The sequence below is a fragment of the Centrocercus urophasianus genome, unplaced genomic scaffold (assembly GCF_019232065.1).
Source record: "Centrocercus urophasianus isolate 14NV4802_14NV808 unplaced genomic scaffold, USGS_Curo_1.0 seq_11, whole genome shotgun sequence".
NCBI lineage: Eukaryota > Metazoa > Chordata > Aves > Galliformes > Phasianidae > Centrocercus > Centrocercus urophasianus.
This window is the reverse complement of record NW_024884253.1, coordinates 68,455,841-68,479,127: the sequence shown is the minus strand read 5'-3', so window position 1 is coordinate 68,479,127 and position 23,287 is coordinate 68,455,841. Positions and strand designations below refer to the sequence as shown.

The window sequence follows — 23,287 nt, the reverse complement described above, 5'->3', positions numbered from 1 at the left end:
TTTGCCTTTAAGAAACTTCCTTGGTTTACATTTTGTGAATAGATTTTTTTCAACAAGACATTCCACCTCTGGCACCTTTTCATTCAGGGCTACAATTTTATAGTGAAAGACAGTAAGATGCCATGCCCATAAGCAACCATCAGCAGCACCACAGAGTCTCCTCTTCAGAGATTTGAGCTGCTTTTAAATATACCCTTATGAGCATTTCTTCACTATGTTCAGATTTTTATTCTTTGGTATTGCCTTTTCTGTACTTACTTATCTTTTCAACTTTATTTTTGCAGGGAAGCCTTTGACATGTGTAAGATGTCTTTCATCTAACAGGAGCTATAGTACTTACTTACAATGCTACTTACATACTTACATAGCATACTGCATATATCTTACATGGACAGTAACTGGAAAGTATAAATAACTGACCTGCAATTACTAAATACATTTTGGTCAACCAGAGGAATTATAACAACAACAACAACAACCAAAACTATGATGAGAAGTTAATTTGATCAGTTTGAGTGTTTATTATTTTAGCTTTTACAGGCAATTCTAGTCTATCCTTCTGTGTTGTGACGCTGCACACCCAAAAATAAATAAATTAATAAATCAGATCCTTCATAGCAAGAGATGAAAGACAAGGATAGGAAAAATATGAGAGATGAGCAGATGAAGTAATGCATCTTAAGTGATGAGCAGATGAAGTAATGCATGTATACCAGAGTATAACTGAAGTAACTTGGTTTACAGTGAGTGCACATAACTGAGGTTCATGACTGAGGTCCATTTTTAGCCCTGCATTACCATGAGCTCTTCTGTAAAATGAGGACAATGATTTTATTCTGCTCTATTTTATTATTATTATTCCCAAGGTGGTTTGCTAGCAGCAAACCATTGAGATGAACACCTCTGCAGTTTCAGGTTTAAAGCTTCTGTGAGGGTTTTCCCACTTGGCTTTCATTCTGGGTACTTTTGTGGATTACTCCAGTGGTACCAAAATGTCACATCCTTCCCTTTAGCACAGACGCCTGTGAGAGCAGAGCTGTGCCCTGGCTGAGCAATGGCATGAAAGAGACTTCTCCAGCACCCTCATAGGGCTCTGAGGTGTTTCACTTATGGGGCTGCTCCAGGCATTGGAAAGTTGCCCAAGGGAGACAGCTGCTTTCCGTTTTATTTATTCCAGCAGTCAGTGGCTTAAGACATATTCTGCTGTCAAGGAAAGCAGGTCTAAATGGCCTGTTGCCCCAGAGAATAACAATGATTTCTGTATTTCACACCCACCTCTACTGACGCGTGTACAAGAGATATAGTTTATAGCATTTTAGTGACTGTAGCACTTGTTTGAGGTGTCTACCATCTGCTATGTATTCTAGTTGTTATTATCCCCCAATCTAAAGTGCAGTGCTGGGTTCACCTGAGTTACTAAACAATATTTATCAGAATACATCAGTCTGTTCTTCTTGCTTGTAAATTTGCTTTATTTTGCTTGTAAATTCCAGAAACACAGTTAAATCTAAGGCAGCAGGCCTTTTCACTTTTCATTACTGAAAAAGCATGAGCCCACCTTCTATGAGGAAATTAAATCTTAAGTTGATCATCTTCTTTTCAGAACCATTTCCAAATGCATTTCTGAATGCATTTCTCTGTTCCTTTTTACCAGTTAACTTATGCACTGCCATTTTGTAATATTCATCTCTTCTGACAATAGACTTCATGTCTTTGTTTTGTGTACTCTTTACATGTAATTAAACCAAACATTAGAGGATGTCACTGAGTGCTGCACTGCGTGTCCTCGATCTGTTATTTCTGTATCACAGAAGGAGCAACACTTTACATTCCAGGGTCCCTCAGTGGTCTTTTAACCACACTTTTGTTATCAGGAGACTCTCCCTGAATAATACTAAGAGTTTTCTGTGTACCTGGTGTATTTCACTTGGTATAACTGGGAAAATATTACAGGTGTTAAATAAACAAGTTAATGGCAAACCCTGGTGGAGTAATATCTGTTTAAAACAGGAAATAGAAGAGCTAGGATGTAAACAAAATATGCTCTGCAAAAATGGTGTCAGAGCATTGAGTTCTGTCTTTATTCTCCTCTGCACTGATAAGAACCTTGATTAATGCTTTGGCTTTGTTGCATTCACATTTTGAAACTATTCCTTTCGCAAAATAGCCTCAACTGCAATTAAGCATCAGTCCTGTGCAGTGACATGGTCTCAGAAGTAAATAAACAGGCATCTATGATTTCATACATGTAACTGAAAATCTATTTCTAGTTATTTTCTTCTGAGTTAATGCTAGATAGGCAAAGTTTAGGCATTTTGCACTATTTTCCTGTTGTTTTCAGTCATCTTGTACGATTACATTATTCCCTCTCATGTCACAAAGAGTCAGAATCAAATGAATTTACAGAGTGACTGAAGACATTACTGTTTTGCAAAATGATGGGCTTAATATCGAGAATGTCTCTGTATTTTTGCCTCTCACACCGCGTTACTCTGCCCTTCTGTTCCTCCCGTACGCTGCAGAGAACATCAGGTGGACAAAGTTTTGCCCACTTTTCCCAGAAATGCATTTTCAAGATATATTTTCCTACAATGCTCATAAGTATCCAACACATTATTTAGAGCCAAAGCAAGACACAATCAGTTTGTGAATTATCAACAACATTTCTGAATTATCAGCAACATTTCATGGGGATAATGTCTGTTTGTTTTTGTTGTCTGGAGTGTCCTGCTCTGCTGTTCATGCTAACAGCCAGCTATTAACAGGGGTGTGAGCATCTTTGCGATGCTACTCTGGCCTTTCTTCTGCTGGCATTTAGGGGCCTGGTAACAGTCTTCTTGTGGGCAGAAGGGAGAGAGGTCCTGAGTGAAACCTGCCTCGTCTTCCAGTTTGTCTGGGGCGTGTAGCATTCACTGCTACGTTGTCTGCCCAGCAGGAGCCAAGCCTGGTTAAAGGTTTCTGTCTTTTTCAGCACTGCACAGCCAGAGTTCGCCTCTGAATAAGCAACCATACATAAGAGAATTTTAGGCAATAAACTCAATTATCCAGAAAATTTAAATATGAACATCTGGCAATAATGTTTTTTGTGCCATTAGGACGAGAGGAGAAAAATCAGAATTGTGTACATAAGATGAATGCCTTCATGCTACTTCCTGTGGTGTGCAGCAGGTGCAGGAAGAACATTGCACTGTTTCATGAATCTCTCTCCAGTGGACTGGGAAAAATGTCGTGGTTGCATTAAAACATTTGAAAAAGCTGCATCTTTTGTATTTGGAAATACTGAGCAGTAGGGAAGGAAAGGTTGAAAGAAAGTGTCTTTTGACATAAGTAATATGTGTTCCCACAATTTGAATGGGCGCTGAATACATCTGCAGCTTTTCAAAGCAGTATGATGATGTAGTGTATGGTCTGATTTCTTTCTATACATAGCTCTTCTGGAAATTGCTTCTATGATTTATGAGGCCAGTGTATGAATGGAGGAGATTACTTTCCTATTGTAGAGCATATTTTTTTTTATTACTATTCTCATCATCCATCATTCCAAGGTAAGACTATATATAGAAATAAAATAATGGAGATCAATATCAATATATGTAATTTGATGCTTTCTCGAGATACTTGTAGTAAAAAGGTTGGCAGCAAAGCAATTTCAATAATACGAATGGTAGTCCTGATAGAAAAGCTACACTAAAAGAAACATCTAATGTAGAGGCTATCAGATGATCATCAAAATGTATTTAGAGTTACAGAGATGGCTGTTACCTAGATACCTAGCTAGAGGGTAACTGAAGCAGAAAGCACAGTTTGTAGAGTCGTGAGGACACCTAAGGCTCTAAAGCTAAAATGTCTACCTATCTACCTGGCCACTGTATAATAACTGTTGAAGGTGCTGGAACCAGTGATTCCTTTAGGTAATCCTGAAGTAAACTTACAGCAGTGCTACTGGAGTCAGGCCTGCTTTCATAGATTTACACTGGTACAACTCAGAGAAGAGTTTGATTTGTGCCATTTAATAAATAAAAGCAAACCAAAAGAACTGTAAGTAAGACACAAACATTATCCATTTCAGAAGCCTGAAGCACTGCTGTACTTTTTGTACTGATTGTGGACCAGATTCTTTCCCTCTCCTCATCTCAGAAAAGTACTTCTTGACTGATAAAAGGCTGACATTTTTACTGTTGGTGTTATCTTGTACAGACCTTGCTTCAGGCAGATAAAGAGATGTGTTAGATATGTGAGCTATGATTTGAAAAGTTATTTGGAAGATAATAACTTTTCCAGTTTCACAAAGAAATGCACTTTTTTCTTGCATACTCAACTTTTGAAAATTAATTCTAATACCAACTCTAGGGACCATTTGTCATATAAAAAGAAATAATTCACACATAACAATAAATGACACAGCAAGTCCAAATCAGACCCTTAAGTCTGAGTATAGCTGCCACTGTAGCTGTTGAAGAGCAGGTGGGAAATGCTGCCCACCTGTGTCACCAGCATCAGTGGATCGGTCTGGGCACATCCCTGGGCGTATCACTGGTATGTGGTTAGGCAGGCAAGGCCCTAAGGAAAGGGTTGTAATATGTATGCCGCATCAAAAGTATTGCAGGTTTGGAGTTGGTTTTTGTTTTGAAGCCACTACTTTGCTTTTCTTATATCCAAGCCTCCAAGACCAACTGAAAAATTGCTACAATTCACAAACTTGTTTCCAAAGCCATCACAGCAAAGACACTTCTTTCCATAACTGACAGAAATGCCCAACACCATGTTAACAGGGCATTAGAAGAAAGGTGTTGTCAAAGAAGGAAAAGAGAACCTGACAAAGACAAAAGAAAAAAAACATGTGTGTGCATGTATGTATATGTGTATATATATATATATAGATATAATATTGCATATTGAACTGCAGGTATTATAAAATCCATAATGCATGAGGCAGACATATGTGCTTATGTTGACTTTTCTTCTGCTTATAATGGTCATGTTAACTAGGAAAGGGAAGAAAGAGTATGTAGTGCAGCTTCTGTTTATGTCCTTAGACAAATAAGGCAATTTTACGTGTCCGATTTCCTACACATTAGGAGTACATACCAAGGAGACATGTTGTGAGAATTAATGTGAGAGTTAATTAGCTTGAGACAGTAGCTGTCTCTCATTTCATCTGACAGAAGATTTTCATGTGACCAAGAGACTCTTTGAAGAATCAGTTAAAAGAAGATAACGCTTCTTGTTTAGATTGCAATAAAGCAGAGGGAGCAGAGGTCATCAGGTGGCAGTATGATACTTGGTTGCATAAATTGTAAATACATTTTTAATCCGAGAAGAAAGGGTTTGTTGTTTATTCTATGAAGCAAACTCTCTGAGATTGCTACAACATGAGTCAAAGAAGTATCTTTTCAAGTTTCTAATTAAATTTGAAATGTCAGATAACATTGTTTGAGCTTCAGTCACATACACACACACACACACACACACAAGCATTATCTGTGGTCTTATTTGTGACCACTCTTCTTTGATCACATTTGTGTTTGCACTGAATAAATCCCACGAGTAATACACTTAACTGAATGTAGTTAATTGCCACTTCATCAATTTTCATCTGACATTATACTGATGCTATTTTTCGGAATATTTGAACTACTAACCTACTGCTTTTGTCTGAATAACTTATTTTTTTATGTAAAGAAAAGTGTGAGTTATCTTGTTTATCTTCACTAGGAATTTGATTATAAGAATGATAGGATGTTCTTAAGTGAAGTGTATATGAAGAAATTTTCTCCTCAAGAATAAATGTAATCATTCATACTCAAAAAGATTCTTAATTCCTTTCTAATACGAGAGAGTAAATGATCCAAACCCTTGGCATTAATCCTCATTCTTTTCATTTAACTACAGACAATGGTAGATCACTGCTTGATCACTGCCTATGACTTTTGCATCCTAAATTAATATTGCTGTTGTATTATCTGTAAAATGCACACTGATGGACCTTCTTTAATTCTGTGCCTTTCAGACTGCTTTAAAAAGGGTAGACCACAAATATAAAGCAATTAATTACAGTACCTTCTGGAGGCATTGGCTTGTATGTATCATTTCTAATATGTGTTTGAATCACATCTCCAGTGACTCAAAAGCTGAGAAACTTGTTTAATGCAAGTCACTATGGATCTGTTTCGTTTAGCAGATGCCGGTTTTGAGAGAGGACTTGAAAATCATATTCATTATACTTTTGCATTCAGATAAGCACATTAGGTCAGCTCTGTGCCTGCAGTTTGGAGTGTTATTTGAATGATCCCATTAATGCTTGATGTTCAGTTTTAGAACAGGATGCTTGTGTAGGCGTACAAATTATTTGGTTTTATGAGTAGCAGGGTAAACTACGTTACTATACTTAACTTGTGTCTTGCCATAGATTTTTCTTAGTTGTAAAAATTAAATCTTGCTAAAGCCGTGATTTATAATAGGCACAGCCTTCCTACTGAGGGTGAAAAACAAACTGCATCACAGCACAGAATACATTAAGGCTTACTGACTGAACAACATGTTTATTCATACCATCTCAGGGCAATTTTAGAACAAGATTTTGAGTCTCCTTCTGTTGGAACATGTTTTTCAGTCTTTGTTAACCCCACGCATAGATTACAGAATTTGAAGAGGTCACTGAAAGGACACAGGGATAAACAAATGTATACTTGGTAACAGAAATATGAGGGCTGGTATGGCAGAAGAGGTTGAACCTTCCCGCTTGTATTCCATTCCATTTTGTTGCCATGTGACAGATGGCAGAGGAAGGGCAGTCTGACGGAACGGGGTCTGACATGAGAGTGCAGTTGGAGCAAAGGTGTGTCATTGAATTCCTCCATGCAGAAAAAAAACTGACATTCATTGATGCTTGCTGAACATTCATGGAGACCATTAGTGGGTGTGAGCACAGTGAGGCGGTGGGTGGTGCGTTTCAGCAGTGATGGCAGTGACAGTGGTCACCTCCACGGGTGCAGATTTTTACGAGTGCAGCATGCGGGCTCTTGTTTGTAGCTGGCAAAAATGCCCAGCTAATAGTGGTTGATGTATTGAAAAATAGTGTTTTGAATTTGCTCTATCAAATAGTGTTCTTCTGCTCTTTGTTGTAGTTTCCATGGAAATAAATAGTAGGCGTTATGTTCAGAGTAACCAGTGTAGAGTATCCACTCCCAGATGGAAAGCTTCTAATACTGACCCTGTGCTTTGAGTCCTCATGTATCACATAACCATTCCTCCAAATAACTGCATGATTTCTTAAGGCACAGAAAAGAAATTCCCTTCCTTTTCAGTGTGCTGCAGTTTAGCATGCAGAGAACAATTCTTATTTGACTTAAAGCAGTATACCATGCATGTACTAGTGGTTGAATTTATTTAAGTTATGCCTGTTCACAGCTTTATGTCACCTCGGTATTTGATCAAACAAGTCCTGAGTGGCAGTTCTGCAAAACTGTTCTTAAATGGGACCGAGATCCAAACCCTGATTTAGGTTCCTTAAACAAATTAGACTTCTGAGCTAATGCAGCAATTTGCATAACATTCCACTTTATTTTAGGATGAAATTGCTCAGCACTTTTTTAAACTTGTAGCAAATTACTTTGCTAATGAGACTAAATTGTTCTGTGATGTTACAGGTAAATTGGTCTGTAATAAATCTCACATGTGTTTGCAATGTAAGGATTTTGTATTGTCTACCTACTGCTCCATAGCCTTTTAAGAAAAAATAGTGGAGAGAAATGAAAGTTTAAACCGGTATATCTCTCGTAAGAGTATTATTGTCCTAAATATTATTCCCTTACCCTGCTTTGGAGATTTTTCTCTAATTCAAGCCCATTAACTTTTATGAATCAGCCTTCTGAGGAGTCCTGACACTAATTAGCAAAGAGGCTGCCTGCCTTCCAAAACCACACATTTAAGTGTTTTTTCTGCTTTTATGAAAGTTGTTTTAATAATATAAAAAAGGGCAAAGATATGTAATGGAAGTAGAATGGAATGGGAAAATCTAGGTATGTAATATTTTTATGGGTGTGGTCAAGTTGCTGTGCAAGCATTGGCTTCTTGGATTGATCTGAAAGGAAGCGCCAGTTTCCTTAACTGCTCGTAGCTGAGGAATGTCCCAAACACTGTGCTGCCAATCACTGTTTAAAAATGCTCTTGGCATTTGATTCTGCTTTCTCTTATCCATGGAACAGAATTGTTGGCAATCCATTTGTGTGTGAAATCATAAGCAGTTATTTTGCTAGCTAGAAAGCCTTTTCCAGAATCTAAGTATGAATTAAATGAATTATTACTAAAAATTTCAAGAACTGGTGTTCAAATTAACTTCATTTTTAACTTGGGATCTATTGTGTGTATGCCATTACTTGTGCTAACAGTCAATTGTATGTTGGTTGTTGCATACGCATAGTGGTATTGCAAATAATTGTGCATATTTAAACACTTAGATTTTGATATACTGAGACTTGCTTTCTTAATAATGGAAATGCCACTGAAAAAGTGGCGAATGATGCATTGTGTCATGTCAATTCAGTTGATGATGGGTATCTGTGATGTATCAAAAAGCATGCTAAATTTCTTCCACATCCTTTGGATGAAGAGTCAATCAAATTGTTAGGAAAAATGCTGAAAGTAAGCATTTAGCCATGAATTCATCTTTGCATTGGGACTGTGAAGCTGTTAATGGCCGAACATTTAGCTTGTTGGGAAGAAGAGATTGTAATATATTACAAACACACTTTATCACCCTGTTAGTCTATGATTTTGTCACTTATTCTTAATCCACCTCTCTTTCCATTATATTTTACTTTGTGAGGCATTGGCAGTCAGAATTAAATACAGTTCCAGTTATATTTACTGGTAAATGTGAAGAATATCTCAATATCTCAGATGCCCACTTACTGAGTATAAATAGAAAAGAAAGGGTGTTTTGATTTCTGCCACTGCAGTATTTTTAGACAGTGTTGGAATGCTTTCTTATCTAACAGTTTTTCTGCTAAACTGGTTAAAATCTGAAGCATTCTTTTTTTTTTTTTTTTTTTTTTTTTTTTTTACTGTTGACAAGAATAGAATAATTTTTATTTGAGCATTCCTTGGAGTTCAAAACAATAGTAATACTGAAAACACCTACCTCCTATTTGCTTTGTCTTTGCTTCTGCTGTTGCAGTGCCATAATCAACAGCCAGATTCAAGGACTGGTGTTCTGATGCCTTGATATGAGGAAAGATGACTCACCTGTAAAAGCACGTATCCTGCTCAAGCTGACAGTCTTGGTTATCTTTACTTTTAGGGCAGACCTTCCCTTTCCCCAGGGAAGCAAGCCGTAGAGCTTTCACATTCAATTGTTAGACTTCAAATAGTGAGCCTGGAGGAATAGCGTGGATTCTGTGCTGAATCGGTGACAGGTAGCATGTTTTGTCAATTAAGGTCACGGGCTGTTATGCCATTACTTCTTACACCTGACAATAATTCATTTCAAGTTGTGATATCATTTGTACAAGATTTGGCATATATTTTTCACTAAAAATAACTAGGAAATTAAGAAGGCTGCAAATATCCTACAATATTTTTTTGTTTTTTTCTTTTCCCTTAGGCATTCATAAATGGTCCTTCTGTCAGTTATAGTCATTCAGAAAATATTCTTTGACCCAGAGTAGACTTGAAAAGAATAAAGGCAGTGTTTAACCAGTGTTAAGAAGAGTTACAGTGTTACAGTGTTAAGTGTAAAGAAGAGCAGGAAGATGACGCTGTAAGCTATAGATCCAGTCATCTGTCCCAAAGGGATCTAACATATGTAGGGGGGCATCTCTGGATATTTTTTGAATGTAGCTCTTTGTTTGATCCACTGACTCTAGTATATCTTTGTAAGAGGACTACTTGAATGCCACATGAGGTACCTCCTCCTGATGGAGGAATTGGTATTAATGGTGTTTGGAGTTATCAGGACTGAACTCAGTCTGCTGATTGTAAATGGAGCAGGACAAGTTATGGCATTGCATAAGATGGACAGTTCTCCTTTAGATTAGGTTAAGGAGCCAACTGAAGATTTTTTCTTGTTTATGTCCATCAGTGAATGTGGTACAAGGCTGAAAATATAATCTTATGTATCAAATTAGGAAAGCAAGCTGTCAAGTAATTCATATGCTAAAATCATGCAGTCATCAAGGGAGTCTGTATTGATTCAGATGTATTATCAATGTATCATTGACTTGTTTTTCCTAGTGCATGTGCTTCAGGCTGGTCACATGTGTCTCCTGGCAGATTAAATATCTAACAGTCCATGGTCATGGAAAATTTGTTGTGGTACACTGAACTAATCGTGGTTTCTTGAGCTCTGAAACAATATTCACTGATTAATTGTCAGGCTCGAAACTTATAAACTACATTTTTCAAAAGCTCTTTGCATGAGACATCCATATTTTCCTACTTAGGAACATAGATAACTTCACTACCTCCAGCAAATGTCTGAACACATACAGTCATAGAACCCTTAGAGTTGGAAGGAACCTCTGAAGGCCCTCTGGTCCAATCGCCCTGCAATGAACAGGGTCACCACAGCTAGATCAGGTTGCCCAGGGCCTGATCTGGCCTCACCTTGAAAGCCTCCAGGGATGGGGCATCAACCACACCAGAAGTCCAAATTCACCTTATGTTTGCATTATGTGGATACAGGTATGTTCTCAGATGTGCTGAAAAAACAAACTCTGTATGAGGCCAGAGAAGAAGACTCTGATATATCACACTGACATTAATTAGATAGATCTGCCTGTGAATCAGAAAGTCTGGCATCTTTTCTTCTTCTCCGTCTCTGAGTACTGGCACAGTGTGACCTGACCTGAGCCGATCAAGTGCTTCTCGTCAGCAAACATTAACATTAATGGAGGCTCAGCTTTAAAAGCAAAGTTTAAAATCTTCCTGGAAAAGAGAAAATAAAAAAATAAAAAAAATAGGATTCATTAGAGGAAAACAGCTTTGTACCTTATTATATGGAAAAAATTTCTTGAAAAAATTCATGGCATCTCCATTCTATCCAGTTTTGTTTTGATCAGTGTGGATTTACACTGAGTGGTTATTAGGAAAGCAGAATCAATTCAGACTTGTGGATGATGACATTTCTGGTCTCTGCTAGGAACTGTCATACACTGTCATGCGATGTGCAAAGAGTGCAACCTGTTGTATGTATTAACAGCTACCTACCATCATCTTCTGAAGAAATACAGAAAATATTTGTAAGGAGAAAAATGGGGAACTGCGTTCAGAAATGAGGTATACTTGGATTAGAAGAGGCATTTGAGAAACACTGTAACAGAGATTCACCCAACATTTTTATTACTTCCTGGATGATCAGCTTGACAGAGAGAAAAGGGAACAGTTTATTCAAGGAAGAATGAACTTTATGATTTGAATGGCTGAACTCAGTTGTGCTGCAGAACATGAGAGTAATTCTTTTGACTTCACTACTGGCTACTCTGGAATTGAGCTGTGTGAGGACAGTTTTTTCTCCTGTATTCTCTGATAACTTGGTAGTATGCTGATTATTTGGTCACAGTAGGCAAGCGGGCATCGCTGTATTCTGTTTTATTTTTCTCCTAGATGCAGCACAGCAGTAGCTACTAATGTGTCAATAGCTACTACATTAAGAATGATTCCACAAAAAGACAGGAGAGAGACAGAACAATCTATCAAACGTCCTTTAGGCGGGTGGGATTTGATGCCTCACTGATGTAATTGCTGTTTATCCGCCTATCTGAGTATTCTTGGCAAAGACATTTGGCAGTAGCTCTGTTGAGCTCATTTGAGTCCTGGCAACTTCTCTCCACTTGGAATCTGCCCCAAGAAACTCAATAGGTCAGAATTCTTCTCCAGGCTGCTGTAACTCCATGAAGAACTTGAAATAATTTCATTTTCTTTGCCTAAGTTTCTGCAAATGTGAATAGGTTCTGTTAACAGTCATCACCATCTATGTGAGGCATAGTTCAACCTGCTGAAGAACACAGCAATAATTAGCTATGTAATAAGTGATGGAAATACAAAGACATGGTGAGACTTCTAGGGAAGTGCTACTGAAAAACCAAAACCAAAGCAACACAATGGCCCAGATAGAGAAAAGCATTGATAACTAAGGTCCTAGTTCTAAAGAATCAGCTGCATTGCTGTACCTGCAATAGTAGCTACTTTACCAAGTGTATGGGAACTGTTGAGTCACAGCCTGAACCACTGATTGATCACCTGAGGCAAGCACTGAGTCAGCCCTGGGAGCACAGGTGAAGGCAATTCAGCTGTTTGACCGGGAGGGGTGGAGCCTGGCTGCATCTCTCCTAGACCCATGTAAGGGCTGACTGCCCCTGGGGAAGGATCTCTTTCTGAAGATCTCTTCTCTGTGGAGTCTTTTCTACAAACTAGATCTTTGGATGCAGGTGACCATTCCTTCCCTGTTCATTTCTTTTCCTGTTTTCATCACAATAGTCTTTTCAGCTGTAGCACCAAGGATGTGAGTTTGGAAATTCAAAGGAAGTTGGCAAAATAATGTTTATTTTTCCAATGTGCTAATAGGATCTTTCTTCAGTAGAATTTAAGAGAATTTGTCAGGTTAGGTGTAGTGTTACATAATATCAGTTTCATTTTTGTTGTATTGCCCTTATTTTTTCTTGATGGAAATATATTTGAGATAAATACTTAATGTCCTTGCTTTTAAGAAAGTATCCTTGGATGACTTCAGTCTCCTGACAACTTCATATTCCTGGGAGCTAATACTGCTGAGCTGTGAGTTACCACAACTGAAAAGAGACGGTATAGCTCAAAATACCTTATAACTGTGACAGAAGCAGACATTTTCACCTAGAAAGATAGCAGAGGAACGTGTCAACTGAGAGCACCCTCAGCAGTAACTCTGAAGGAGCCTGAGATGTCATTTGACTGGTCACTAGGAAATGACAAATGGGGAGCTTGTACAGATGTTATCTGGAGAGTGTATGAAACAAGGCATGCACCTTGGGAGCAGGGCAAGGCCAGGCTCTGGTGTGTGGGGAAAACTGCACAGGCACAGCTTGCCTCAGGGCACTGGCAGAGCCTTTTTCTGCTTTGGATGATTTGCAGCACACAAAAGGATTTTTGCTGCGTAGTTCGTATTTTTTCTCATTCCTCTCATAATTAATATTTTTTTAATTTTTGCCATTGAAGCAATTAAAATATTCAGTCAGCGTATTGTGTTTTAAAAATCTAAAACACAGAGATAGGTGGGCATGTTTATATTTTGTCATTCCTGATATTACTCATCGTTCCAGAACAAATTGTATATTTTTTAACTGCATTCTGTTTTCCATCAGATCTTGTCTTGTTTCTCTGGTAGAAGTGTGAAGCTCCGTGATTGGTTCACCTTTTGCAGAACTGAAGCTTAAATTTTTGTTTCTAGTCTCTTTCAGTAAATGTCATCTATTTTGTCATGTAGGTGGCTTTTCACGTGGTATGCTTGATTTTTGAAAATCTGGTAGGGATGGGAATTAAATGTATTTCAGACCAAGGATTAAATGGTGGTAGATTGGAGAGGAAAAAAAAAAAAAAAGTAGTCAAGCAAATAGCACTCCACTGCTCCCATCATTACCACCTCCTAACTCTTCCCAGATAAATCTGATTAATTGTTCCTGGCTTGGAACACAACATGTAGTTGCAAATTCATCCTGTTCACATTGGTAAAGTTTTGATCCGCAGCACATTTTTCTCTTTGAAATCTTTTTCTGGTTACTGAACTGAAGGATATCAGCGTTTCTCTGAGCAATAGATGCACAGGTTCTTCTTGACTGTACCAGTGTCTGCTCACAGCTCTGCACTTCCACTGGCTGTTGTAGCCTTCCAAGCGACCAGCACACTACTCAGAAGGTTGGACTTGATGAGTAGAAGAACTCTGATTTTAAAAATCTCCCCTTTCCCTGCAGTTTTGAAAGCACCCTGTAGCTGCCTCCTTTCTAATGTCCCAGTCAAAATATTACTTGAGGTGGTAAAATGGCCAGGTAAGTTCCTGGATTGCTTTGAGTTTTCACCAGCCATGCACTCAGTGAGAGAATTTTTGACAGAGATGTGTATATAGCCCAGTTGAAATTAAAGTATTGTACTCCTTGCATGTTAGTTGTGCATCAGTCTTGTGTCTCATAAATAGACACAAGAATATTTACTATTTTTAAAGAAGTAATGCCAGAGTACCCTCAAGCTGGATTTGTTGCAGAATATTTTGAAATAAGCTGTTCTTGATATTCTTGACATCCTTGATCATTTAACTTTTTTTTTTTCTCTTAAAGACGGAATGATGGTTCATATAAGATGGTACGTTCAAAACTTACTATGTAGGCCACTTTAGGAATGAATAAGACTTCTTGTCTTAAATCGCTTCAGGGTCCACCTCTAAATTAATAGAATGAATTCCCCTTGATTTGTCCATTGTACCTTCCTTCATGTTTCTGCAGACTTCCTTCTCTTAGCCTTTAAATTTTGCTTGCAAGACTTTTTTTCCAATTTTAATGTTGAAACATCATCTCAGGTATTGTAGTAGCTGCTCACAAATTTGAGTTAACTGCAGAAGGAAGGGCTCCTGATAACTTTATTGAGTAAAGTTTTTGGTGTATTTTTTTCATGTGCAGTAATCTCATGCTCTTTTCTTACAGTGCTTATGCTCTCTAACTTATGATCTATTACAGTCTGAAACAGGTTTCTCCAGTGTAGGAGAAGCCCATGACAAGCCAAACTTGCTGAACCTTGAGAAATCTTGCAGAGGCAACAGTTTTGGCTAACTTCTGACTGCTTTTACGGAGGTTGAAGTTTGTCCCTGTATGGTTATGTTGCCACAAAAAAAGTAATACTAGAATTCAAATGGATGTAATGTAGCAGCTTTGTGAGACTGCCAGCATACCTTTACTGGAGTGTACCCTCCATAAGCCAGAGCTTAATTAAACTAGATAACATATATACCACTGGTTTTTATTTCCTAATGTTATGGTTATCATTTTGGCCTGTTTCAGATAAGAAGACAAGGCGGAATACAATTACTGGTGGACCTATTGGACCATCGGATGACTGAAGTCCACCGTAGTGCCTGTGGAGCTTTGAGAAATTTGGTATATGGGAAGGCAAATGATGACAACAAAATAGCTCTGAAAAACTGTGGTGGTATTCCAGCTTTAGTACGGTTACTCCGCAAGACTACAGATTTGGAAATCAGAGAACTGGTCACAGGTTTGAACCTTTCCCTATCTTTTGTTCAAGTTCTATGTAGACCCTACAAGCACAGTTCTGTGATGCGTGTCAATAGCTCCATCAATAACTTTTTTTTAACTATTGTCTTCCTCACAGTAGCAAAACACTTCCAAGCCTTCTGAATGTGTGTAATATAGAAATAGCTTTATTTGATATTATGCTGTCTATGTACTAGAGTGGCATGGTTTCCAGATGGAGTTCCTGCTTATTTTGTTCTTGCTTAGCCATGAGTGCCTGTGCAGGAGATGTACTCCATGCACGGCTGTGACTTTTTTGGGGTGCAGAATTATACCGTCAGCTGTACTCTGTTCCTCATCGTGTCTCATGTAGGGCTGTGGATGTAGAAGTCAGTGTTCACTGAATGCTCTTAGAAACTGTTATGCAATTCCTGTGTATCTTATACAGGGAAAATGGTGGTGGTGGTGTTTAATTTTCTTGCACTTTTGAAAGGAAAGTGAACAACATGCTGGAGAAATGAACTGTATACTCTTCTGAAGCTTTTTACTCTAAAATTTGATAACAATGTATGTGATGTATTTTAGATAAAAGGGAAGCAGGTAGTGGTAAAGTCTATTTCTTTTCTTGATAGTATAAAAACCATCCTTTGTGAGATTGTCCAGGGTGTTTTTCCCTAATGAAATTTAAGTTTATTTTTTCAAAAATGCTCCCAAACAGTACCAGTCGGAAACATTTGGAGATTCCTTTCTCCTAAACCACCCTAATTAAAATGCAAAACAAAAGATAAATGGCTTTTTTTTTTTTTTTATGTAGTGATTTCATTATATTTGATTGCTAACATCAATGTGGTAATTAATTTAATGCTACAAGTTTAAAAAAAAAAATCTTAATATCTTTTTAATTATCCTATTTTACAGTGCCTGTATTTTCATTATTATTTTTCCTCTATAGTATGTGAGAAAAGTTCTTATCTTTATCATAGCATTGTCAGAGTACACACCATCATCCAGTTTCTGCAGAAATTACTTGACCTGGTGGGTCAGGCCCAGGTTGATAAGATTGCCATCCACCAGTTGATTCCAGATTCTGAACAAACTTCACTGTGTTTATTAAATGAGAAGTAATGTATTTGATTTTGTTCTTCAGTTACATCACCTATCAGCTCACACTTGTTAGGCAGGATTAATAGCATTCAGATGCCAGGCTACACATGCTCTGATGGAATCTCCTGCAGAGTGACAGAATTACTGGCAGATGTAATGAAATGTAACCACTATTTCAGATACAACATACTTACTAGAGTCTTGTTATGTTGTCTCTGCCCTAGCTCTAGGGAACACTGTGCTTTTTTTGTTCTGAGTAATAAGTGGCAAACATTTAATGAACATCAGCAGTACACTTCAGTGGCTTGTTTCAGTGGCAGCTTCCTTGCTGTCTGTAGACTATACATTATGCCACAGGTCATTTAAAGAGAGATAAAAGGCTACAGTTTACATTCCTTCCGTTGCACAATATCATGTTAATTTTTGCTGAATTCCAACAGAAAGAATGAATGTGCTGAATGCCTTCAAATTGCTACTTCCAAGCGGTTTAGGTACTATCAGTGGTAGGAACCAGCCTGAATACAGCTAGATGCAGCTAAGGGAGATGTTTAGTATCAGGAGTGCTGGACATCTGTGAAAGGAGTGCATGGTGAGATGACTTTGAGGAGTGGAATCAAACCTGGTAGCTCAGGAGGGCCCACCTGTGTGTTTTGTGGGGTTTTTCTTGTTTGCGTTGTTTTACTTCTAAGCCCAGCAGGCTGTTGCTTGCACTGGCTGTGTTTGTGCATTTTGGAATGCAGATTGCTAGCACTGGCTTTGAAAATGAAATTCTGATGGTGATTCTCTGGAAAGCTCCTTTCAAAAGCAGTGCTCATAGCTGCACCTCTCATCTTGTGCCTCTTTAAAAACATGCTGGAATTTGTGCACCAACACCAGTTATCCTTTTTTGACAAGCATGGTAGTATGACTGCTACCCCAGTTAAATTCCTTACCTCTGTTTTTTTCTGGGGAAGGAAGGGTGTCTGCAGCAGCTGCCTCAAGAAATATTTAACTTGGTGGTGGGCAGAAGGGAAAATAAAAACTTCTCCCACTTCCTGTCAGCTTTCTTGAGTTGAGGTGGCAGGAGGATAATTATTTCAATAGTGCCACTGTAGCCTGAAGGAAATACAGAGAAAATAATAGCAAATGTGTGTTTTAATAGTAAACATACTGCCTTGAGCCTTTCAAGCCCATGTTCATTCTGCATCCTGTCTACACAAAAGCTGGTTTTGTTTGTTAGTTCCAGAGAGAGCACAAAGTTCCTGCCTTAAGAATTCATATGGGCTGTGTCACCACAGCTTCTAAATATTCCTCATGCATTTGTCCTCAGTGTGCTCCTCTTGGGTGGAGAAGTATCATTATCTCAGTTTTACAGATGGGGAACTGAGCCTATCAAGTCTAAATGACCTGTCCAGAAATCCAGCAAGACGAAGGTGTGAATCATTTTGAGTAGGCACTTAGCTGTGAGGAAAAAAATATGGGCAGAAAATGTTTTTAGCAGCTCAATTTATCTGAATAGTAGTGAAGCATTCACTGCCTGCTTCAAGTACCGTGAAGCACATGCCCGCCAAGGTGAAAGTTATGATATTTTTTTCTTCCCTCCAACATGCACATATTCTTCCTTTTTGTTCCTTCTCTCTGAGGAGCTTAGAGTTTCAATTTCCAGCTATCTCAAGACTGGTTTTGGAAGGGTACTTAAAACCTGCAAAGCAGCTTTCTATTCTAGTAGCTTCTTGCTTTTCAACACTGCCTTTAACACCATGAATGTTTTCTTCCTTTTTCTTCAGCTCCTAGGCTGAAGCTGTGAGAGAAGTGTGGTGCCTAGCTGCTATGAAATGAAGTGACATTAATACCCATTAAATACATCTGGAAATATTGAAAGGTTTCTCTTCCAGAAACACTTCTATAGTCACTGTGGGGTTTTTTGCTGGAAGAACATGAATAAAGTAATTGAGGTAGACCAATGGATATTGGTTTTCTCAGCAGACCTGGGGAGAAGGATTTGGGGATGTTGGTTGATAAAAGACACAACATGAGCTGGCAGTATGCACTTGCAGCCCAGAAAGCCAACCGTGTACTCGGTTGCATCAAGAGAAGTGTGACCAGCAGGTTAAGGGAGGTGATTCTGCCCCTTTACTCTGCTCTTGTGAGACCCCACCTAGAATACTGTGTCCATTTCTGGAGCCCCAAACACAAGAAGAACATGGAGTTCCTGGAGCAGGTCCAGAGGATCACTGGACTAGAGCACCTCCCCTATCAGTATGGGCTCTGAGAGCTGGGGTTCTTCAGCCTGGAGAAGATAAGGCTCTGGGGGACCTTATAGTGGCATTCCAGTACCTGAAGGGGGGCTACATGAAAGCTGGGGGGGGGGGGGGGCGACGACGACTTTTTCTAAGGGCAGGCAGCAACAGGACATGGGGAAATGGCTTTAAACTGGAAGAGGGTAGATTTGGACTAGATATTTGGAAGAAATTCTTTACTGTGAGGGTGGTGAGACACTGGAACAGGTTGTCCAGTGAGGATGTGGATGTCCGCTCCCTCGAAGTGCTCGAGGCTGGGCTAGATGGGGCTTTGAGCAACCTGATCCAGTGGGAGGTGTCCCTGCCTATAGCGGGGGGGCTGGAACTAGATGATCTTAAAGGTCCCTTCTAACTGAAACCATTCTATGATTCTATATAAATGCTATATAGAAGTGAACGTCCTGATAGAAATAAGAGTTTTCATCAGGGCCTACAGTGAGGAATCTGCAACCTCTGACCATTTCCAGAGACTCAAGGAGTCTTGTTTCATGTAAATATGTAAATGAAAAGAATTCCATGTAATCTGAATGCACCACAACTAATTTAGATGTTTTTTTCAGCCCTACCCTGTGTTACTATTTTCTAGAATAGCTCCTGTTAATGGGAGCCTTTTATTTTAGAATAATTAAATGCTGACACTTTTCTAACAAATGTAAATAAAAGAGAACACAGTGCAAAATTAGAACAGATTCTGCAGATGGTAGAAAAATGTTTTCACTCTTTATTAATGAAAATGTTTAGCTGATCGTGACTCAGCTTTCCTTCCCTGAGTTACAGTTAATTATGAACTCTTCCACAAATTTCTATTTTAGCATTCTTATATCTGGTTTATTATCAGGGGAAAAATAAAAACCAACATGTAAAAATAAGATGTGCTAGCAAGATTAATCCAGTTGATTCCTTTTGAGAAGGTGAGGTAAAGCAGCATTTGGTAGATTCATGCTACCCTTGCTCCTCAGCTACAGCAGCTACACCTGATGACTGGTTGCCTGTTTCAGAGCAATTTGAACCCTTTTCATTTTGGCGAACAAAATCTGTAACAAATGGGAACACAGATTATACTACTTGAGGAATGAGCTAACTGAATTAGAAACACCTCAATTTTAAACAGGTCCATTCTGTGACTGTACCTCAATTTTTCAAACTGTATATATTTAACTGAAAGTAAAAATGATACGCTTTTAGAAAACAAAATATAAAAAACAAAGCTTTAAGTAATTACAGGGAAGATATTTTTTTTTTTTTATGCTGACAATCATCTTGATGCTTATTTTGATTGACATTAAGATGTCGAAGATCTAATTACTGTCTGTGGAAAGCATATAAATTGTAAGGATCAGAGTTTTACCCTCAACATCTAAAAAGCATGAACTGTTTAATACTGCACATATATACTATACAGAAGGGTGTGTGTAGTCTCAATATATTTCATTCACATTTATGTGGAATCTAAAAAACATTACATTGTTGCAATAAATAGGAAAAAAAAAAAAAAAGAACTCGTGTACCTATATTTCTTCCAAATAATCACTCATCTCCAAATGTGATTAAACCATAGTATGGTTGAACATGAAATTTTTTTCATTTACTGAATGGATCTTGGTCATATCTGTGTTGACTGTTTCAACTGTGGCTTAGTTAGATTTTTTTTTATTTTTTTTTTTTGCTTGATTTGTCTACAGTCATACCTCATCTCACGCAATATTATGTTGTGGTTTTGTGCTTTCTGTTGCCTTTTTACAACTTACATGATATTTATAACAAGATATTTTGTAAACTTACTGGTAGTCTGGCAGTGTTGCTGAAAGCGCCTATATGTTGTCCTACTTATATGTGAGTTCATGTCACTTATAAGTAGGTATATAAATCTCTGGCATGTTGGTCAGGAAGTTTCAAAAGGTCCCTTTGAGTCTCTCATGTATCTTTACTAATCAGTTTAATAGCAAGTTAATGAGCCTGCAGTGATGTGTAAAGCAAGTTTAAGGGAGTAGTCTATTTAAATGAATCTTTTGGCTGATCTCAGTGAAAGATATGTTGTGATTATTTTTTTTAGCTAATTCTGGACAGTTCTTTAGAATTTTTAGCTTCCTAGTACAATGACAATTCACCTATCGGGGGTTCCCATAGTCAATAACATTTAATAGTATTGTGGGAAAAAAAAAAAAAGTATTTAATATTTAGGATCTTAAAGCAATTTATCAATTCAGTAGTTCTCTGAAAAAGTACCCTTGATATTAGCTCAGTTATTGGAATATATAAACACAGATGTGACTTTTTATTGTGATGAAAACGTAACTTTTAGAGGTACCCTATTTGTAGCCCTATTGCTATTCATCTGGATCTAAAGATGATTAAAGGTTGTTTCATCTCACTCTCAGGAGATATTCCCACAGACATAAGTAAAGAAGAGTTAGTAACATTATTATTTTTCATTTATATAGTTCTAAATATCCCAATTATATCCTTTTCTTCAGATTTTGTATTAAATATTCTGGTTCAATGTTGTGTATTAAATGACCCAGTTACTGATTATATTCAAAAGCTGTTAAGAAAAAAAACGAAGATAAGGAAGCTTGGCCAGTGAAAGATCAAAATTTTCACTTTTTGATGTTTAATGTAAAAGGATAGGTGGGAAGAGATATATGAAGCAGTGTGCTTTTGGAACCAAAGAGAAGACTTCAGCATTACTGTATACTAAAAATTAGATCATAAAGATATGGCTTAGGTTCAAATACATATGGTATTATAAAAAAAAAAAAAAAAAAACTTTTCAAACTGAAAATCTGAAAAGCTGTGGACGTGCTTACATTATTATGATTGTGTTACCATGGTAATAGCATTGCTACAAGGTCAGCGTAAATTTGTTTCACAGTAGGCTTTAGCTAAGTAAGACTGCCAGCTATCATTTGGGGCTCATAATTACAGTTAAAGAAAGTGGAAGAAAGGAATCAATGAAGAAAGTACACAAATAGCTTTTAAGATGCAACTTGGTGAATTAGCTTCTCCACCACCACGAACCAATCTCTTTCTCCTGTCAATCAAGGAAATTAGAATGTTTACATGTAGAAGTAGATAACTACTAGATTAAAGCACAGCTTTCAGAAGTGCCTGTTTTGATTTGGGCAATAAAAGGCATTAATTCATTTTTTGCTTAGTTTTTCCTCTGCAGATATGTAAATTCCTGTAATAATTTGAAACAAGTGCTTAGAGGAACTCAAGCTCAGTAATAGGTGACTTACAAACTTTGTTCACCTTTACACCTGGAAAGATTGAGGAGAAAAACAAAACATGAAACAGACTTTTAAAATTTTCTTAGGAATACTTTTTAACTTTTTTCCATATTAATCTTATAATAATATTAACACATCTCAACTCTATCTGCTTAGTCGCTTAAATTTGCTTGTATGTTTAAATTCTAAATAAATTTTCTTCAGAAGAGCTACTTGAACAATACAGTTTCTTATCTTTCCTACTGTTTTATTAAATTGATTAAATGTAGGTACAATTTTCTAGTAAAATCGGTTTTGAAAGTGGATTAAGTCTTTTGTGCTAATACACTCTTGGTGTTTTAAATGAGACTTGTTTTCAACATTAATAAAATTATGTATTCACTCACATTGGATGAAAGCCACTGGTTGAGTAAAGAATTACACGCTATGGTTTTACCAGTATTTCTTCTCTAAAAGCACAAAGAACTTTCTATTTCACAATGTTATCAAACTATTTACTCTGTCTCATTTGTTGTAGTCAAGGTATTCTTCAGCTTCTTTGTGTTCTGGGTTTCATATAAAATGCCAAATCCTGCCAGTCTTGGATTACTGTAAAAACATGTTTCACCCCATAGCTGAAACTTTGCATATCATAGTTCCTGGTTCTTATTGTTATGCTTAAAACCATATTAAGGGGAGAAAGGAAAACCAAAGGTTTCTTCTGTGTAGGAGAAGTTATTGCTACAACTATCTTGTTACGTATGCACCAAACAATTATGCTAAGTTAAGCAAAAATAAAACAAATACAGGATTAGGTGCACTGTTTTCAGGAGTGGTTGTTAGTTAACCAAATTAATATTCCAGCTTTGAACAACCCTTGCAAGGTTAGTAGAAGCCCTCTAGACTATTGCTAGTGGTGACAACAGGATGGCTAGTAGGCTACAGGGCTGCTCTGTTTTGCCACCCTAGTAAGAAATTCCTTTCAGCTTTTACAGTGTCTTCAAAGACTGTTATGGCATCAGCAAAGGAAAATACCTGGAGAAAATACCTGGACTATCTTCTTGTATTTCTACAAAGTCCTGAACTTTTATTTCACAGTCAGTAGATGTGCACAGCTAGCACACAGCTAGCTGTACAGTCTGGTAATATTTAAATTTTAGATTTTTTCATCACCTACAAAAAACACTGTGAACATTTCTAGAAACATAGGAGTGAATTACGAACAAATTCAAGGGAGGAATTCCTTGGATATTCCTATGAACCTGTCATGCCACCGCTTACTGTGCCATGAATCCTCTTGGTCTTGACAAGCCATTGTTCTCACTAACGGGGGGAGGAGAGGGCAGTGCTGCTCATGCTTTAAGTTGTTGTGATGGTGATTTCCATCCTGTAGGCTACAGCATTGCCAATCAATCAATTGCAATGCCATTCAAAACACATTCTGTTTGTAGCTCATCTGAAAAGGCAAAGCTAAAAGTAATTT

General features: G+C 37.7%; 1 protein-coding gene across 3 annotated transcripts in view; it reads left to right on the top strand.

The window, feature by feature from the left end:
• CTNND2 (catenin delta 2) overlaps window positions 1–23,287 on the top strand; it is a 507,709-nt gene that overhangs the window by 355,464 nt on the left and 128,958 nt on the right. For all 3 annotated transcript variants that reach the window (XM_042838959.1, XM_042838975.1, XM_042838967.1), the window contains exon 10: window positions 15,021–15,234. In XM_042838959.1, the coding sequence (XP_042694893.1) occupies window positions 15,021–15,234 (214 nt within the window). The remainder of the gene's footprint in view (window positions 1–15,020; window positions 15,235–23,287) is intronic.